At 49.6% G+C, this 19,667-nt stretch overlaps 1 protein-coding gene across 1 annotated transcript in view; it reads left to right on the top strand.

Moving 5' to 3' along the window:
• The window catches only part of SDK1 (sidekick cell adhesion molecule 1), an 816,979-nt gene that overhangs the window by 637,116 nt on the left and 160,196 nt on the right, over positions 1 to 19,667 (top strand). The window contains exons 15-17 of the mRNA XM_079943718.1: positions 2,369 to 2,516; positions 3,441 to 3,581; positions 8,018 to 8,199. Of these exons, the coding sequence (XP_079799844.1) occupies positions 2,369 to 2,516; positions 3,441 to 3,581; positions 8,018 to 8,199 (471 nt within the window). The remainder of the gene's footprint in view (positions 1 to 2,368; positions 2,517 to 3,440; positions 3,582 to 8,017; positions 8,200 to 19,667) is intronic.

The following is a 19,667-nucleotide window of genomic DNA, read 5'->3' as shown; positions in this document are numbered from 1 at the left end:
AAATCCTTCCTAGACCACTTTTTTTTTTTTTAAATTTGGTACAAATCAGAGTGCCCATGACATGATTGGGTTCATTTATTTTAGTTTTCAGTTTAATCTCTCTTCCTGCCAGATCTTTTATCTTCTAGTAGAAGAGGAAAAAGAATAAGTAAAAATTCCTATCGATACAACCAGAGAACTGAGCAGAGCCCCAGGATCTAGAGCAGATTAATAGGCCCCGTCGTCGAATCGAACTGGGCAGCAGCTCCTACTACTCGGGCTACACTTTCAGGAGCTGTTTACACTCTGCGTGAACAAATGGCTGAGAGTCAGGGAATCGCGTGGGGCTGAGTTTTGGCGGGAGGGAGGGAGGGCGCTTGGGGCGGGAAGGAGGCATCCGGGGCGCTTCTCTGCCCCTTCCCTGTGCGATTAATCGTTTCAGTCCACGGGCTCGACCACCGTCCTCCTGACTTTGCCTCTTTCTGAAATTGCCGCGGTTCACTCTGTACCTGACTGAGCAGGTGAGCGGCGTGCGCTTACAGACCCTGTAATCTGCAGGAAGAGGGGATGGAAGACGTGTTTCCTTCAGCGCGTGTGGCAGGGCCCCCGCAGGAGCCGGCAGCACTCGCGACTCAGAATAATCAAGGCGGGAGTTTAGGAGGGGAAGTGGCAGAGCCGGGATCACCCGTGGTCACCGTGGGTGAGGCGAGCCGCAGAGCCGGGGAGAGAGATTGTGCAGGGCTGCGCCGTGAGAAGAGCAGGGGCCTTTGGGTGAAGCATGCAGGCAGTCTGGGGCAACCTCCAGTGAGTAGGGAAGAGCCCTCCCTGCCAGGCAGGCCCTCCAGGGCACAGGCAGGGTGGGCAGGGTGGAGAGGGGGCCTGCGGTGAAAACAGGAGCGCCCGGCAGAGTCTCTGCCGGAGCCGGGCCTACACCAGACGCATCGGCGCCCTTCCCTTGTTTCACACTCATCGGTCTCAGGAGTCGTGTGTTATCCCCCTCGTGTTATGTGCAGTTCCCACCATTTAAACTCTTTAATTGTGGTAAACATACACATAGCATGAGATCTTCCATCTCAGCCACTTCGGCGTGTCCAGTTCGGTAGTGTTAAGTACAATCACCCTGTCGTGCAGCCTTTGCCACCATCATTTCCAGAAGTCTTTTCATCTCGCAAAACTGAAACTCTGTCCCCATCAAACACTAACTCCCGTCCCCCCTCCCCCAGCCCCCGGTGTACTCCAGGTGTCTCATTTACGTGGAATTATACTACATTATCTGTCCTTCGAGGACTGGCTTACTCCACTCAGCGTCATGTGCTCGAGGTTCATCCACGTTGGAGCATGTGTCGGAATTTCTGTTCGTTTCAAGGCTGCATAATAGGTCGTTGTATGGATGGACCATATTCTGGTTGTCCATTCACCTGTCGATGGACACTTGGGTTGCATCGCCTTTTGGCTGTTATGAATAATGCTGTTATGTTCATAATGCTTAGCACCACTTCCAAGAAATAAGAGAGACAGCTTGATTTCCTACAGGTCAGTCCCCAGCACCCACCTTTCACTTCACTGATAACTTGAGAATGTAGTTCAGGGTCATAGCAATTCTGAGCGGAACTGACACGGGGCACTTGTTCATCCCAGGGCATCACTGCACGAAATGATTGGGCCAAAAGGCCTGTTTAAACTCTGTAGAGAAAGTCCCACTAAAGTGTAGGAGCCGACAGAACCTTCTGAAGCCTTGCAGGCAAGAGCCCGCTTGGCTGACAGAGTCCCTCTTCCACGCCTGCCGGAAAGCTGGGAGCACAGATATTCTAAACTCGCTGTGAATTTCATTCCATGTCTCTCCAGCCAGAGCCGCTCAGGGGTGTGGCAGTATAATGAGCTGCCACGCAGATGGGTTGCAGAATGCACAGCCCATCTGTCTTTATCATGCTCATTTCCTCTTTTATTAAAATGTTAATGACTATAGGTTTTATTTATCATTTGGTGACATGTGCAGCATCCTTTTCTGGGAGACAAATCTGCAGTCTGCCATGTGAGCTGACAGAGAACTTCTTCCCGTCACATATTGAACACAGGCATGAGGAATACTGGGTTCCATTTAAACTGCCGTCTGCAGGTTGAACCCAAAAATCCCTTTACTTGTTGACAACAGCATGGGGTTAATAGGCACACTGGACTCTGCGTGGGAAACCCGAGTTCAAAGCCAGGCCCGCTGGTTACTCACCACGGGACCGTGAGCCTCGGTTTGCCCATCTGTTCAGTGGAGCCAACCACTCCACCTGCCTTGGTAAGCAAATGAGCTAATCTGTGGGAACGCACTTTGCATTCACTTACTGTCATTCAGACATGTGCTTGTAGAGGCTTGACCTTGTTTTGCTCCTTCTTTCAGACTCTCCGTGGAAAGTGCATCTGTCACACGTGGGCCCCGAGATGACAGGCGTCACCGTGCGTGGCCTGACCCCGGCTCGTACCTATCAATTCAGGGTGTGCGCCGTGAACCAAGTGGGCAAGGGCCAGTACAGCGCAGAGACGAGCAGGTGTGTGACACGCACCCTTGGAGAGGCACAGGGAGCCCAGGACGCATCGGGTTAGGCCATCAGCCACCACCCCTTAGTCACACTGGGGGAAGCAGAGAGGAGGCACAGTGGCTCGCCGGGCTCGCCAGGGGGGCCTTACCTGCCGAGGGGAGTTTCTTAGCTTCTGCGGTGCTCTGGCTGTGCCGACATAAACCATTCCCAACCGCACAGCCCTCGGTTTACGTGAGATTAAGAGCTTGCGGTGTTTCCACGCCCTTTGTGTACCTGACTGCCAGCAAGGCGGGAGCTGGTGCCACCGTCTTGACAGGTAAACACTGAGCAGGTGTCGGCAGGAAGCCAAGTGAGCTCTGGCGTTTCCCTGGTGGTCCTGATGCTGTCCCCCGCACCAGCCCCACCTCCCCAGGCCAGGCGGCTGCTTTCAAGCCTGTTCAGATGTGACGTGGGGAACGGGCTTCGTCCTGTTTCAGTGTGCCCTCCCCAGCGCACCTGAGCTCTCAGTGGGCTTGTGCTATAGAAGAGTTGAGAGATCTAAATGACTCTTTTCAAAATGTGGGAGTTTGATATGAGAAATATTGAAAGAGCCGAAGGAAACAATCGGGAAGGAGCCTCGGACTACGGCCCGTGAGCTGCCGCACTCACGCCTGTGATCCTTCGAGGAGCGGAGGTACCACGGGCCGTTCAAGCAGCAGCAGGTCGCCTCCCGCGCCTTTCTTGTTGCTTGCTGAACTGATTTTCTGTTACGTTGGTTTTTTGTAACTGTTTCGTGCACGTCCTTTCAGTTTGATCAGCTGTGCGTTTTGCTGTATTCATTGCTCGATGTGAGTAACTAGTTAGGCTCAAGCTTCAGCAAGGCAGAGAATGCGAGCGAGGACCCTTCGCCTCCGGGGCTGACCTCTCTTCCCCTCCCGGACTTCTTTTTCTTAGGTTGATGCTCCCTGAAGAGCCACCCAGCGCTCCCCCGAAAAATATAGTGGCCAGTGGGCGCACCAATCAGTCCATCATGGTCCAGTGGCAGCCGCCCCCGGAAACAGAGCACAACGGGGTGCTGCGTGGGTACATCCTCAGGCAAGTAGCCAGCGGTCGGCCATTTTTAGACCGTCTTTATAGAGAGTCAAGGGTCTGTTTTGCTCAGGTCGCAAACTCAAATGTCTGTAGGAGCCCAACAGTAATCGAGAGACTCAGGCCAGCAGCGAGACTCTAGGGACTGGTGGAGACGGCGGCAGACCAATGAGAACAGGCGCCCGTGGGCAGCCTCACCGCACAGTCTCTGCAGTCAGCCGTGACGCGCACATGCAAGAAAACGCTATCAGGGGTTGCATTTTGGCAGAAGGATGGAGGGGAGATATTATGGGTTGGGAGCAAGGTGTGCTTATTCACTGTAAATGCTTTCACTCTTAAGTTTTTACCAGGGGCGTGCATTATTAAGTATAATAATTTTTAATTAGTAATAATGCGGTTGATTTAATTATAAGCCAGTTTTTGCCATGCTAGTGTGTTGTTCAGAATTGCCAGGTTTTCCACTGTTACAAAGCAATTTTTAAATCCAGCTTTTTACACACATTCTCACCGTTTTTAAAAATTGGGAATGAAATCAATGTATTTTGAAACACAGGGCAGGCCAGACCCTCACAGCTGCAGAACAGATGTGGCCCAAGAGTGGCCGGTTTGCTGTCTCTGCCCCCGTGGGGAGGGGCGTCAGGCTTCTGAGCACATTGAGTGAACTGTACCAGCACCGACTGGGTTGACAGAAGGCACCTGCTTTGCCAAAACCACTGCTAATTTTAAGATTGCAGCGAAAGTGATCATTTGAGAGGTTTGTTGACACAAGTAAAAAGAAAACAGTAAAGCAGTATTAAAAGGATAACTATTAAACCTCTTCTAATGGACCGTGCAGCTGTGGCCGTATCTGTTACCAGCCTTATGGGGCAGGGACCATGGGTGTCCGTCATTACCGTCCTCCAGATGCAGATGCCCAGCCCATGCCCTTTCTAAAAGTGTGATCAGAAAATACCGGGTTAACAAAGGTCTTAAGTGGAGAAATATAGTCTCTTAGATCAATGTAAGAAATTATGAGAGTTGCTTCTTTAACTCCGTATCTTTGCGTGTGGGAGAGAGCTCATTGCTATGTATTTACATCACCCACTCATGGTTTCATACGTGTTTATCTTTATGCCTGTAATATTTACCCGTCCCAACCATTTCACCGCTATTTTGGAGTTTTTCCTCGAGCGTATGAAGTATCCTCTGAACACAAGCCAGATCATTATCTGCCTGAAGAGGTTCAAGTGCGGCCCTCCCCAGGGGTGCACGAGGGCTGGAGGACTGATAGCACTCAGGGCCCCCTCGGTCTCCGCGCCCCTGGCCGTCCTTCCCCGTTTCAAAGGGGACACCGCGGATCTGTCCCCTGCGGGCAGGGGGCGCCTGTGGACTCTGGGCCTGTGGGTGCTTCCAGACAATCCCGTTTCCCTGGGGAAAGCAGCCTGGTGCTCCCCCCTGCTTGAGGCTGGGGTTTTCTGTCACGTTCCTGCCCCTCACTGCTCACCCCAGCTGTCGCCCTTGTTCCGTGCTTATCAACTAATGAAAATAATTGGCCTCCCCTCCCAGACCAGCCCTTCCTTCCCGTGCTTGTCATCCAGGCCGCCTCTGTCTTTTTTTGAGCACATGGAGGGAGAAGTTTCCTTGCGCTCCAGCTGCCAAGTAAGGACTTTAAAAGTCAGCCCACAGAACCAGAACCCGGGGCATGGAGTTTAATAATGAAATCTCTCTGATGTTACAAGGCCCCATCGGGGACTGCATGTTTTTCTATTTTGCGGGATTACGACTGTTAAAAGGATTTTCTGTGATGGTATCCGTCGAGTCGAGCACTGGAAAAGAGGGCATCTGTGTTTGCAGGGGCTTGAATCAAGAAAGCCCCAAGATGAGGGTACGCTACCCAAGGCCTGTGAATATCCAAGTTTTCAGAAATTGAAGACCCGTGCCAAAATGAATTTGCTTGGAAACATTTCCGAATAATCCTCCCATCTGCAGATGAGCTCTGTTTGCAAGTGTGGACCCTCTGGGGCACAAGTCTCCGTGTCAGATAAACAGCACAGCCCACGGAAGAACAAAATGGAAACAAATAACTGTTGTCGCCCTGGCCATAAGAATTAGAGTGTGTTCACAGCAATAAAATATTTATAATAATGGGCAGGGTGTTGCTTTGAGAGGAGCATAGGGGTTACGTCCTTTAAAAACATTCTCCTGTTTATTTCTGTGTGAAAAATCATCTCGTTCTCTCTGAGATGGTCTCCTGGGCAACGTATCCGGCCAGTCAGAGGACGATGCCCTGCACTTCTGTTATTAATTATGACCTTCCCAGACATCCCATGAATGTTACAAAAGCACCCTGAGCCGCCGGTCAGAGTGGACCAAGCTGCCTGCCTCGAAGGGAGAGCTGCCGTCTCCAAGACGTGGAGTCTGCAGCGCGTCACACACAACCTCACACAGAGGGGCCTGGGAGAAGGTGTGCAGCACGCTCGGTTTCTCATAGCTCAGCGTTCTCTCTTAGGATGCTTCCTACAAGAGCAGTGTTTCCAAAGGAGAAATGTGTAGGGGGTGCTTTACACTGTCACACCTCCTGTGCACCCACTGTTTCATTTTATTCTTACAACAAGCCTGTGAGATGCCATCATTATTATGTCCGTTTAGGGAGGAGGGAAGAAAGGCTCAGGGATGTTAAGAATTTGCTTGAGGCCACCCAGCTCCTAAGGCTTCTTCCCAGCCTAAGTCTTCTGAGCTGATTGCTTTGCTTTTCCCTGGAATGTGTATCAGATAGTGGAGTGAGCTCTTCAGTAGCCGTGCCCGGCTTGTGCCACATTGGTTACCCATGATCCTGGGCACCAGTCACGAGCCAATATTTACCTGTTTCAAAATGGCTGTCTAATTGTCTCAGTGCCATTTATTTTAAAAGTTTACGTTTCGTAGATGGGAAGTATCTGGTACGCGGGTTATTCCACACCAGGCCTTCCTCCTGTTGTCCCCTGCCTGGAAGACAGACCATCCCGTTATACGGATGAACTTAACGTGCTGTGAATGGCGCCTACACTTGGTGCAGGTAGTTCAGAAAAGGAGTGTCAGCTGAGTAGGACCGGAAGTTGATGGGCTATGAAGCACAAATGGGGTTTGATACCCTAACTTCCCTTTTGGCTTGTCGCAGAGCGCCACTGACCGTCGCCAGGGCCCTGCAGGGCCCGCATCCTGCTGCTCCTTTCAGGCGGGAGTCGGGGAGGCCTTGGGCCTTTGTGCTTTTCACAGCTGGCCTGCTCTCCAGCATTTCTGCCTCCTCTCCACAGTCCTCACCGCGTACAAGTGGCCTGTAGCGGGAAGGGACAAAAGACTAGTGTCAGAAAATCCTGATTTTCATGGACTGCCTTTTCAGCCATTGTTCCCTTTGGAGGGCTGTTTTCCATTCCAGGCCTGAACTCCGGGGCTCCTCCTGCTGGTCCGCCTGCGTCCAGACGCTCCGCCCCTGGTGACAGCGCAGATGACTGAGCGGGACTCCGCAGGCTTGCTCAGTGTCCGGGAGGGGCCTGGAGACCCCGGCCCTCTGCGGAGAGTGGACGGTCTCCTGCTGCCACTCTGGGCTCGTGCTCTCTTCCCTCCCCCACTGAGCATCAGAGCCACGTCTTCCTGAGGCAAGAACCAGCTCTTGGATAGAAATTCGTGCTTTTGGAAGCTGCCCAATGACTGAGGAAGTTACGCCCACTGCACATGCCCCTCGGTTTACCCAGGGCAACTGATTCACTTCTACACATGCAGTCGTGGAAAACACTCGCTACTCAAAACAACACTACAGCAGCCCTTTCATTGTACAAATAGCAATGTCCTAGCTAATACGTTTTCTGTGTCCAGAGCCGTGTATATGTCGCTGTTTTAAATAAATACAACTTTAAATCTCTGCCGTTAGTCCACTGAAGAGCATACACACCACGATCTTACAGGTCCCCTAAAAAGCCATTTGTCACACTTAGCGCCAGCCTAGTATTTTAGGAGGGTGAACGCCTTTGGAAAGCACTCATTCTGACTCCAGGACTTGGTGAGCAAACCCAACGGGGAGCTCAGCCCAGGGACCCCGAGAGACCGCGACTGCTCTCTTCCTTCCCTCCCTCATCGCAGTCACGGGAGGAAGGGCTCGCTCAGACGGTTTTATAGCCACGCCCGCTAGAAATCATGTCTGGAATTTTGGGCCTTAAGTCACTGTACTCCCTGGACAACTGGCACTTAAAAAGCAGCCATCTTCCCTGAACCCTAACGTAGTTGGAATGTCAGTTCTGTTGGCCCAGAGCTTATCATCACTGTGAGATTAGGTTATACCTTTTATAGCGGTTGAAGTAGAAGCAGTGTCGTCTGACGCTGACCTCTGGCTTTACTCTTGTTTTTACTTCCGCTTTCCTCTGACCGTGTGGAGTGACTTCAGGTAAAGCCAGTTCCTTGCTCAAGTATCTCCCCTGGGTCCGCCGCAGGTACCGCCTGGCTGGCCTGCCCGGAGAGTACCAGCAGAGGAACATCAGCAGCCCCGAGGTCAGCTACTGCCTGGTGACGGAGCTCATCGTCTGGACGCAATATGAGATACAGGTGGCCGCCTACAATGGAGCTGGCCTGGGCGTCTTCAGCAGGGCGGTGACCGAGTACACCTTACAAGGAGGTAAGCTTGCTTTCCCCCGAGGCTGCAGAATCGTCGCTAGGGAGCAGGATTTGCAAAGTTCAACTGGGGCATGTTTGGAATAAAGAGAGCGTCCAGTCCTCTAGGGAGTGGTTAGAGGAGAGTGATCACGTAGTTCATTTCATCTCTCTGTCTATTCCAAAACTATAGCAAAACCACAGAAGGGGAACAGATACGATTCTAACTGCTTTTTTCTGGTTACTAAGGACAGGGTGTATCTACACACATCCTTTAACTGGTCCACTTATTCTGTAAAAGGCCTGTTGGATTGTCTTTTCCTAAATGGAGTAACAGTATATTTTGCAGTGAAGCTGGCCGTGGAGTCCTGTGTGAAACTGTGAATGTTTTTCAAAGAGGATGAGTATTTAGTATTTTGCTTTTAATGGTGTAATACAATTATTAGTAATGGAATTTGCAACTTGGTGCTCTCCACCCCCGCCCCCCGCTTTGGTTTACTTTTTCAGTTACACAAGCAAACAATTTACTAAATCGATAAAAACTCTTCCCCACACCCACCCCCCAAAATGACCAGGCAGAATGTCATAAAGCCAGTGGGTCTTACGTTTATGTGCTAAGTCCCAACCCCGTTATTTTCAGTGATTTCCACTGGTTTTCTGGAGGATCCGGGTCTCGGCGCCAGGAAGGGCTGGGCACTCAGAAACGTCCTCCGTGTCTGCATTTCGCTTTCAAAGCTCTTAGCGGTAATAAATAGACCCTCTCTCGACACAGCCAGGTGTGCCCCACAGCGGCCCAGAGCCTTGCCCGGGGAAGCCGTTTTCCCACAGGATCTGAAACCCTTTTTCGTTCAGCGGTTTTACCCTCTCCTGACTCACAGGTGTGATTTTATTTGCTTAGGCGTTTTTATTGCTACCAGGCCTTGACCTTTTTCAAACGGTAAGGTTTCTAACTGCCCACCTCTCTCCCCAAATCATTCCTGGGACCTCACGTTCCTCGATACTACATGCTGTCATTGCCGTCCCTTATTGGTCGGCTGTCTGTTGTCATCCGAAAGTCCATAAATCCCCCTTTGTGAGTTAAGCGCCGTCACCTCTGCGCTCACAGTGAACAGGAGAAATGTTTAACGTGCAGGACGACCGGGAAGGGGCTGTTTATCTGCTGGTGATCCTTGCTCACTCACTGAAAAATGAAAGTAGCTGAAACCCTGCACAGTCCATGCTTGCTTTAATTAGTCTACTTCATAAAATAACAATAAATTTGGAAACTCTTAACGTGACAGATATTGCTGTTAGTAATCCCCACGGCTCTTCGCTGTGACTCTGCTTCCTCGGTTGCCGGGGCGTTTGCATCCTGTGAGGCCGCAGGCTCCGCTGGATGGAGAAGGGCTGGCGGCTGTGGAGTCTGCCCTGGGGACCCGTGGAAGGTTGAGGGCTGTGAGTGACGTGATCAAAGTGCCGCATTAGAAGAGGGGCCTGTCGGTGGGTGCGGGCGAGGCGGAGGGGAGCTGAGGAGGAGGCGGCGGCTCCAGAGACAGAAGAGCGATAGCGTGGCTGTGAAGCGATGAATTCCCCCGTCTCTGGCGCTGGCCTGAGGGGGGCGAGGGGCGTGTTCGGGTGCTGCTTCATGGTTACAGAGCAGCTCCACACGCCTTCCCTCTGCAGTGCCCCCGGAACCCCACCCAGACTGCAAGGGGCCCCGCGGGCCCTCCCCCAAGCGACCTGTCCGGTAGGACCGGGGCCAGCCCCTCCCTCAGCTTGCTTGCAGTTTATGGCATAGGACAGGACACGTTCTGCTCGAATTGAGCTGGTCTAAGGTCGCTCGGCTAACACACGGCGGAGCAGCGCTACCGCTGGGTCTTCTGAGTCGAGAGCTCTGTTTTCTGGGCGCCGTCAACAGCCTCTGCTGTCAGTGGGACCCACGCTCGCACGGGGCTCACGCGGGACACAGGCGCGCTCGCACGGGGCTCATCGTCCATGCTCCTTGTGAGCCTTCCAGGCACGCACAGCCCAACAAGAGGGAGCAAAGCACGTTAACTCTGTCCTTGAATCCGCGCTGCCGCCCAGGACAGGACAGTCACAAGAGAGCTTTAGACACAAGGTCGGGAAGAATGGGGGCAAGTGCGGGGGGACGTGCGGCTGGCCTGGCTCTGGAGCAAATGACTTGGTAAGCCGGGTGAGGAGCCTCTGACTAGAAGGTGGGACGTTGGGAAGAAAACGGCACCATCGAGGGGCCTTGAGTAACTTAGGGAGACGGAGATGAGGCTGGGGCGCTTGTGAGATGTCTGCACACGCACGTGCACCACATGCACGCATACTCACATGCACACACGCACATGCACACACACACGCACAGGCACGCACACACAGGCACGCACACACAGGCACACGCACTGCACGCGCACGCGCACAACGCACACACAGGCATACACACGCACGCAGGCTCGCGTACACACCCCTTTCTGTACACGTGGCCCCAGAAACGGCCCTTTCCTGGAGTCTGTAAGGCCTGATTCTTACTATTTACTCCTTATCTGCCTTCGAGAAACACAGTAACTTTTTTGAGCCTCTGCTGTTTTCATTTGTAAAGCTGTGACGTGTCTACCTGCCCTGACCGCTTTAAGGGCAGTTGTGAAGCAAAAACAAGGCAATGCACGTGAAAAGGCTTTGAAAACGCTGAGCTATGGTACAAACACCCATGTTGTTGTCTGTATTCCTCCTTCCACCGTGACAATGACCAGTATGTACTGCGGTATTTGAATGTTTCTGTACTGGTAGTTGTACGGAAAGAAATTTGGGGTTATTCTCTCTGCTAATAGTAAAATCGAGAGCACACATTCAGGAATTGATGTGAGCACCTACTGTGTGCTCAAGGTTGGGCGATGGGCCAGGGCAACGAGAGTGGAGGGGATACCTGTCTCGTTGTCAAACCTGCGGGCTTGCAGCCTCGCTCGGGAGCAAAGACTGACATTTGTGAGACAAGATCAAGAACTAGAACAGAATCCGGCCTCATTCACAGGCAGTGACTCCCCATTTGCCCACAAGATAGGCATTACTAACGTGCTGTAAAGGCTTTCCAGCCGAGATGCCCTGAGGAGTATGCCGTTGGTGGGAAGGCATCCCTGAGAAGGGGCTTTGCTGGGACTGCACCAGGGAAGTAAGCGTAGCCGTCTGATTTGGTTAGGAATGGAGTCCAGCCGCTAGACTCAGACCCAAGAGAACAGTAGCTTCACTGAGGTGGAGGTGTGTTTTTATCTCTCTCAGGGGCATAGTGGCACCTTTATGGTCAGCAGAGAGTCAGGCTCCTTCCTTTTGCTTTGCCATCATTAGCATCTGCCTCATGGTTACAAGCTGACTCCTGCGATGCCAGCTATCACGTCCACATCCCAGTAGGAGGAAGGCATGGGGTGTGCCTTGTGGCCTAGTAATCAAGTGTGCTCACCTCTGAAGAGCTTTCTTAGAAGTCCCATCTGCCACAGACGTATGCTTACAATTCATGGACTGTCTCTGTGCCAGAGAGCCTGGAAAGGGTCTTTCAGCTGGGTGCATTTCTGTCCATTATGAAGGAAGGAAGGGGGAGGGGAAAGTGGAGGGCAGCTAGCAGTTTCGGCCCCACTTTGTATGGTGACTCCTGCTGGGGAGTCAAACCCAGAGGATGTATTTATGCTTTCTAGATATAAAGTTGTGGGACAACCTGTCTCATGGCTGCTGCATGAAGAGCGTCTCATGATCCTTCATAATCGCGCACATTGGAATTAGCAGAAACTGCAAACCCGCAGCCCCTCCGGACCCCTCGGCCTCAGCCCTCAGCTCGGCGGGTCTGCTCGGCCAACAGCCGAACACGTGGATCCGCCACCGGGGACCCTTCCCAGCACCTCGCGTGTCCCAGTGCTGTTAGCGGCCATTGCTGAGAAAGCCTGGGGGCTGAGTTGGCCCTTGGAGCTGAAAAGGGAATAATTAAAATGCTTGTATATTAAGGAGAAAAAAATAACTCATAAGATTAATTGTCAGCCTAATTTGGGAAATTACTGGAATGTATATAAACATCATTCTGGGGTCCATCAGGAGTCAGTCACGGAGGATCAGGAAGTACTGGCCTTGGGAAGAGTGAAGCTGCAGTCCAGCCAGACTCATTGTCGCTGTCCCTGTACCGCGTGGCAGGCTTGATCCATCAGGCGAAATGAGATGTCATTTATCTTGACTTCAGTAAGGCTCCTCTCGAGAAGGTATGGGAACGCCAGGAGAGCTGGTGCGGCTCCCCCTGCCATTAGCGGGGCGTGTGGCGTGTTAGACCATCACTCGCAAAGAGAACTTATAAATAATGCAGGGTCGGCCCGGGTGCAGGCACACAGCGGCAGGAACGCGGGGACGGGAAGGCTGCTGCCCAGGAGACGCAGTGGCCTCGTGCTCCTGGAGCACATGGGCTTGGCCTCAGAGGCACCTTTTTCCAGGAAGCTCCTAAAGGAAGATAAGTGAGTTACTCCTCCCTTGAGTTCAGCCGCATGTGATATTGATCCCTGAAGTGATTTGAACCCCCTGTGCCACCTGTCACACACCCCGCGTTTCTCTTCAGTCCCAGTCATTGTTAAGATACAATAAAAACGTCTGCTTTGTCTGCTTTCGTCCTTTAAGGTTTGGACACTCAGGGATTATTTAACACAAACTTTCTCACCTCCCAACTTTTCATATCCCCCCCTCATCCCCCACCCACCATGATCTTGCCTGCCAATCCCATTTGATAGATTTTATTAGCAGGGCCTCATGACCTTCTCTGCTCTAGAGAAGAATTTTTAAATGCCAGAGATTAATTCACACACGGAGCAGCAAAACTCTAATAACAGCTCCAGCCATGCGAACTTTCCGGGCGGGGTCGGGGGAAGACGGGGCGTGGTGCGTTCGTCACAGTGGCCGTGGCCTAAAGTTCACAATACGGGAACCCACTCGTCAAATTTCCATTGTGATTACCCAAAATGAATGAAAAACAGCTTAAGTTTACTCGAGAATTTACTTCAAACCCCTTCCAGAAAGCAATATGCTGTTAGTTTCAAGTAGAAAAAGCCATAGAGTCTACGTTCTGCATGACTAAACACGCAGTATAATTACAAGCATTTTTCTTATGGCCAGTGTCTGCTTCAGCAACTTTCTAATCATCTAGTATGGGAGGATAAAGCACTGTAGTCATCTGAAGCAATCAGTGGTTCAGATTTGATGCTGATGCAGTGTTTGGTTCCAGTCAGTTTCTGTTAAAAATTGTTCGACTAATGGTGAAAGACACATGAAGAAGTAAGGTGACCACAGAGGTCTGAGGTGAGCCTCAGCGTGGAATCCTACATACTGTTAGGATACGGATGTAATAGGTGATGGTTCCATCCTAAAATAAGCCAGTGAGGTTAGCAAACTCCTATCCCTTCCTTAAATGTATCCATAAAAATGCAGATGTTGGTTTTTCTAGAAAGGGTCCAAAGACAAATTATACTATAAATCATCATTTTTGAGCATGCCAAGGTTTTAATTTTTTCTGGTTTTATTTCTTTATCATTTTTCTTCTTGTAACAGGTATTTTTGTGCTGTAATGATTTATTCTGGTTTCAGAACATTACCTTCTAATGAAAGAGAAATATTTCATATTTAAAGAGAAGTGGAAAAAAACATTTGGTTATCCACATTTCTAAAACATTAGTAAAAGCCCTTAAATGTTCACTTGGGCTTTGCAAGGTTTTCTAAAGTAAGGATTATAAATGAACACTCCGTTTGCAAGCTCCATTCTTATCTCCTCTTGGGAAATTCTCAATGTGGCATAAATGACATTGCACAAAAGATTTGTGCAAAATCCTTAAGACCTTCTGGACCTCAAGCTGCGCCTACAGAACAGGATGATGTTCAGAATCTCCCAGCATCACCTAAAACACTACTGAACAGAGTGATATGGGATATTCCATTAGGTGTGGGCTTCATTTGGCCTTTTAGAACTCTCAGGAAAGGAAAGGATAGGAAACGAGCATTTTAGGGGAAGCCACTCTATGCCAGTTTCGCTGTGCTGTGCTCCCCACTTACGCTCATTATCATTTCGTCAGTCATCCCCCAGCCATCACGTGAGAAAAGCACCCCTGTCCCTATTTTACAGAGAAACAATGGAAGCTCAGAGAGGTAACTAACTTTCCAAAGGTCACATAGCTCGAAAAGGCTGGAAAATGCTAGAATGTATGCTTTTGCTTTTCATTCTGCATATAGCAAACACGGACATAAATTACTTCCAGGTTTTTGGTGCTTATGTTCACATGGCAAGTGGGCTTGCAGTAGCTCGTGGACATTTTTTACTGCCATCCACAATAAGAGGTCTGTTTTACATGGACACCCAGGACACACACACACACACACACACACACACACACACACACACACACACACACACACACACACACACACACACACACACCCCTCTGAAACAAAAGGCTCATAGAACAATAGTTGCCCTGACGGTGTGTGAAGTTCTTTAATATTTTCTATTGTATTCCATTCTGCTTCACACTCTCCTCCTTTAACAGATGCAGGCTGTGATCACTAAATTGACTTCCTGGGCTGCTGCTAATGCATTTATAACCTGCAGTTTTGAAAAACACTGAATTTAAGCAATACAGGATGTTTGGTTCAGCTGATCATGAATCCCTTTCAGAACAGGCTTCTGCTGGCCTGTAGGACACATCAGGCTTCGCAAGGGAGATACTGCTAAAACCAACACTGAAAGACCAAACAAGGGTCTGAGTGGGGCTTTGGGCGGGGGTGACAGGCCTGGGCACAGAGCTGAGATCTGGGGGATGGAGGAAGCTGAGTCCAGCACCTGTATCTGTGCAGACGACCTCATGGGAGAGAAGGGGTTTCCGGGGTAGGACTTGCCCTTCCGCTGCTGCTGGCAGATACAAGGAACGATCAAACCCATCTTAAATTACTGTGACCAGCACATTACGGACTGGGCTTCGCTACAAGCCTGTGGATGCCTCAAGGGCAGGGGCCACGTCTGATTTGTCTTATTTACATCTGTATCCCTAAATCCAAGCACAATGCCTGATGCGTAAATAAACAGAATGTAAATAGCTGTCTGATTACAGACAGACCCTTGCTGTTCCTATTTCGGTTTCCAACACTGCACCGATTGAATGTCCGCGTGCAGCACAATGCCTGGCCTTCTCCCCCGAGTCTTCTGCTTGTCTTAGAAGGAGAGCCGGGTCCCTGCTTGCCCTGCCCCACACATTGTACCTCCGCAGCCTAAAAGCTGGTCCCAGATGCTTTCTCCTCAATGCCTGGAGCAGGAAGAATTGGGAAAAATAAGTTCAGAAAAGGACGCACAACACTTTTTAAGTGTTAAGGTGTTTTCTTACACTGGCCGTTAAAAAAAGATCCTTGAGCTGCTTTGTCCAGGATTTGCTATCCTAATAATGTGTTAGGAATGTTTAATGCAGTTAGACATTTACGGGTATCAAAACCCCAAGAACCGTCACAACACGAGAACTCAGCCGTCGCCTGTAACGATCTGGAATTAACAGTAACGCCCAACGCACAAACTGTAATATATTCGTGCCCACAGCAAAGTGTAGCCCGTGATTCTTCCACATGATGATCTGCTTCTCCCCTCTCTGAAAGGCATTTAATTCTGTGGGGTCACCTGGAGAGGGAGATGCCTGGGAATTCTGGGTAGATACTTCAGTCCCTGATACTAGCAATCATATGCTTTTAGGATAAGGAAAATCAGGGTGTGTGGTTTGTGGTGGAGACCTGAGGACCCACGCTCCCTTCTGTGGTGTGGACGTTGTTGGGAGCAGCTGTCCTGCCAGCGGCTCTGTTTCCAGTGAGTGGAATTTGAGCAGAAGTGAGGAGATGCTCTTCTAGGCAAGGGGGGTGCCCTGAATGCTCGCCTGCCAGGCTGCTCACAACCAGGAAGACTGACCTTGCCCTGTGGGGCGATGAGAGATGAACTGCTATTGTGTAGGACACTGAGATCGCACAGTTCACCTGTAACAGATAAGGTAGATAAGGTATCTCGGGGAGATGCAGCTGAGCATGTTAGCATATGGAAATTTTGTCGGGCAGTGCGCTGTAATTTCGTTCTGTGCTGAATTCAGCTAATTTTACAGCGTTATCAGTGGGCCGTTAGCATCTTTAGGTTGGGTTTGCACCCGTTGATACGGGAAACAAGCAGGAAGCGGAAGTCAATCACTTTCCTGCTACAGAGGCCACGCCCACCTGCCCCATGAGACGTTGTGAACTCCCTGCGGGCACGTCCCAGCCTCAGTTTACTAATTTTATTTGGCATGTTGTGACTCTCCCAGACGCCAGGTAGCCCCATGGTCAGTGTAGGTTTCTTTCAATTAACTCTTACTTTAAACTGTTTCTGCCGTTTACGTAGATTACAGAGAAGATGAATTTTAATGATCAGCTAGAATTTACTCGGGGATCCTGCAAATAAGCTTTACGTAATCTGCATGATATTGTTTGAGTACTTGAACGAAAGAGCAAACGTGAAAACCACTGGCGTCTCTCTTTTCAGCTGCAGAGACTGGTTCAGGAAAGGTGCTGGCCTGGCGGAGTCTCAAATTCTGTGCACCGTAAATAGCAGTAGACGTTCCTGGAAGAAAAGGTGGAAAAGAGTCACTAGGAGTCACCTTTGGTCACTCAGAAGGGGCCACAGGCTACCAAACTCATTTCCTTTTGGGGGAGGGTTACCGAGTCGATGGATCCAAATAGTGTATTCATTCGGTGGCTTGATTTCCACTCGCTCATTCATTCATTTATTGACTCAGTCAGCACCCCGTGGCTAAGAGGGGGAATGTGGATTGGGTGATAAAGTAATTAGATGGACTCCAAGAGCTCAGCTTTGCCCGAAGAGTGTCATTCACTTGATGGACCGCCGCTGTGAGGGTGACTCCAGTTGCAAAACCCATCAGTCTTCTGGGCTTTTCTTGGTCAGCACTTCTGTCAGTGACTTGGAGGGGGTGGAGAGGACATGCCGATCAAACATGCAGGTGTCACAGCTGAGACGGGCCATTCAGATATTCTGTCCCCGAATCAGAAATAAAAATAAACTGCTGTGTTAGATTGATGGCTGAAATCAGGCTGAAACATAAAAGGGATAAGCCAGACACTGCATTTACATGCCCACAACCAGCCGTGTGACAGAGGGAGGGGAGACGGGACTTGCCAACGGTTACCATAAAAAGAGTCAGGGAGGTGAGCTGAGCACAGATCCAGGGAGAGCGTTGACCGTCACCTTGTAGATGACACACTTCCAAGTCAAGGCAGATCGTAATGCCACAGAATCCTGTTTGGGCTGGATGGCACCCTGAGGGATGGTGAGAACTCGGGGCCTCTGCAGACGGGGATGACCAGCACGGGCAGTGCTCTGTCAATCATGTCATGTGGGAAACGGGAGGGAAGCGGGGTGTTTACTTGGCCCATGGGAGCAAAGCCCAGCTGGATATTTTTGTGATTTTCATCTAGTCTAACAGCTCTGTGGGCAAGGAGACAGACAGGCATCAACAGGCAGCAATTGTGGAAGGAAGGGTTTCAGTTCCGAGTAAGGAAAGTCCCTTTACAGCGTACGGCCAGGGCGCAAGTTGACTAAAGAGCAGGGAAGGCGTCTAAGAAGCTCTGCGGGCAGCAGCTGAGTGGCTGCCTGCCGGAAGAGTGGCAGGTGGGCTCCCGCAAGGACAGGTTGGTGAACCCCAGGACCTCACGGTGCTGGAAGTATACCTACAGGAAAAGGAGGGTACAGAAATAGAAATTAGGCTTCTCATCGACTTTGAAACCATGTAAATATTGGGTTGGCCAAAAAGTTCATTCAGGTTTTTCCGTAAGATGTTACTAAATTACTTTAAAACATTTATAAAAGAAATTCTAAAAAACTGAAGGCAAAATGAAACGAACGATCATAGCGGTATTTTGAATTGGTGACTTAGCCAAATGGAAAGTCACTATTTCAAGGAACTTTAAAACATGACAGTTTGATTGACAATCCCTAGCACAAAACCAAAATCAAAAGCTGGAGGAAAAAGATAAAGGTCCAAAGCTGTTTTCAGCAATCGTGTTGGTAATGGTAGTGCTGGGTTTGGTCTCTTAAGGTGCAGCTGTATGAGTATCGTGACATAAAGCAAATAAGGATTGTGTGGATGTTAGGAACGGAGATTTTTGGCAAAGTTGAAGCCCTAAATTGTAATTGGCAGTACGATAATTTTATCTTCAAAGAAAAAAAGAATTTCTTGTAAAAAGGCCTGGATATAAGAACCAACCTAATAGCACTGAGCTTCCCAGTAACCCCCCAAAATAAACAGGCTTTCTTGGGTAAATGGATGATTCCAAGTCAGGGACAGGCAATAAATAATATATCATATAATATGTAATTCCAAAAAGTAAAGAAGCTTATCAGACACTCGTGAGGGCTTGTCAGGAAGACTCCTGTGCCCCTTGAAGAGGCTCCCACTCGTTAAAGGTGGGATAATGTGAAAATCAATAGTAATAACTGCAGTGAATTGAAGTGTTCCAAATACATTTCAGTCCATGGATTCATAACAGTATATATGTTAAAAGCCTCATTAGGGCTTCCCTGGTGGCGCAGTGGTTGAGAGTCCGCCCACCGATGCAGAGGACACAGGTTCGTGCCCCGGTCCGGGAAGATCCCACATGCCACGGAGCGGCTGGGCCCGTGAGCCATGGCCACTGAGCCTGCGCGTCCGGAGCCTGTGCTCCGCAACGGGAGAGGCCACGACAGTGAGAGGCCCGCGTACTGCAAAAAAAAAAAAAAAAAAAAAAAAAAAGCCTCATTAATCATCTTTGGAGAATGCTAGGGAAACTATTACATACTGAATTTGTATAAAACTTTCCAATCAAAATCCCAAAATTTTTAGTGAGAAACTTGACCTTGCTGGGTAAACACAACTTACTCACTGTCTGGTTTTATTCTTGAGATGGTCCCATGCAGATACCATCAAGACTTTTCATGATAACCTCTTCAAATATCTGAAAGTAACCATTGCCAAGAAGGTATTTGCACAGGTGGTCGCAAATGCCTGAAGATTATCTATTGCCTTTTCCACAGTTGAGAGAAACTTCTTTCTTGCCATTAACCAGAATGTAGATAATTCAGCCTCTTTAAATTATACTTTAAGGGTGGTGTTTCTTTAAGTTAACAGTTCTTCCTTCTATTCCTTTGACAGATGTAATGTCAAACGGTTTTTGTGATAATGTGAATGGATTTGGAATCTGATCAAATGTTTTTCATATCAAGTATTTAAAAATAATGGGCATTTCTGTATATCTACACAGATAACTGCTGCGAGTCCTAATAATTTTTCTTTAGAGTTCAAACACTTGATTCCTTTAGAATTATAAAGCTGATTAGATGTCACTAGTGAACAATTTTTAACCCTATAAGGAAGTTGAAGGTTTGCTTTGAATCCATCCATTTTGCACATACATGTTAGTAGACAGTCACAAGGCCTGGGGAGT

Source organism: Stenella coeruleoalba (genome assembly GCF_951394435.1).
Source record: "Stenella coeruleoalba genome assembly, chromosome: 15".
In the NCBI taxonomy this organism is placed as follows: Eukaryota; Metazoa; Chordata; class Mammalia; order Artiodactyla; family Delphinidae; genus Stenella; species Stenella coeruleoalba.
This window is presented reverse-complemented; position numbering and strand designations above follow the sequence as displayed.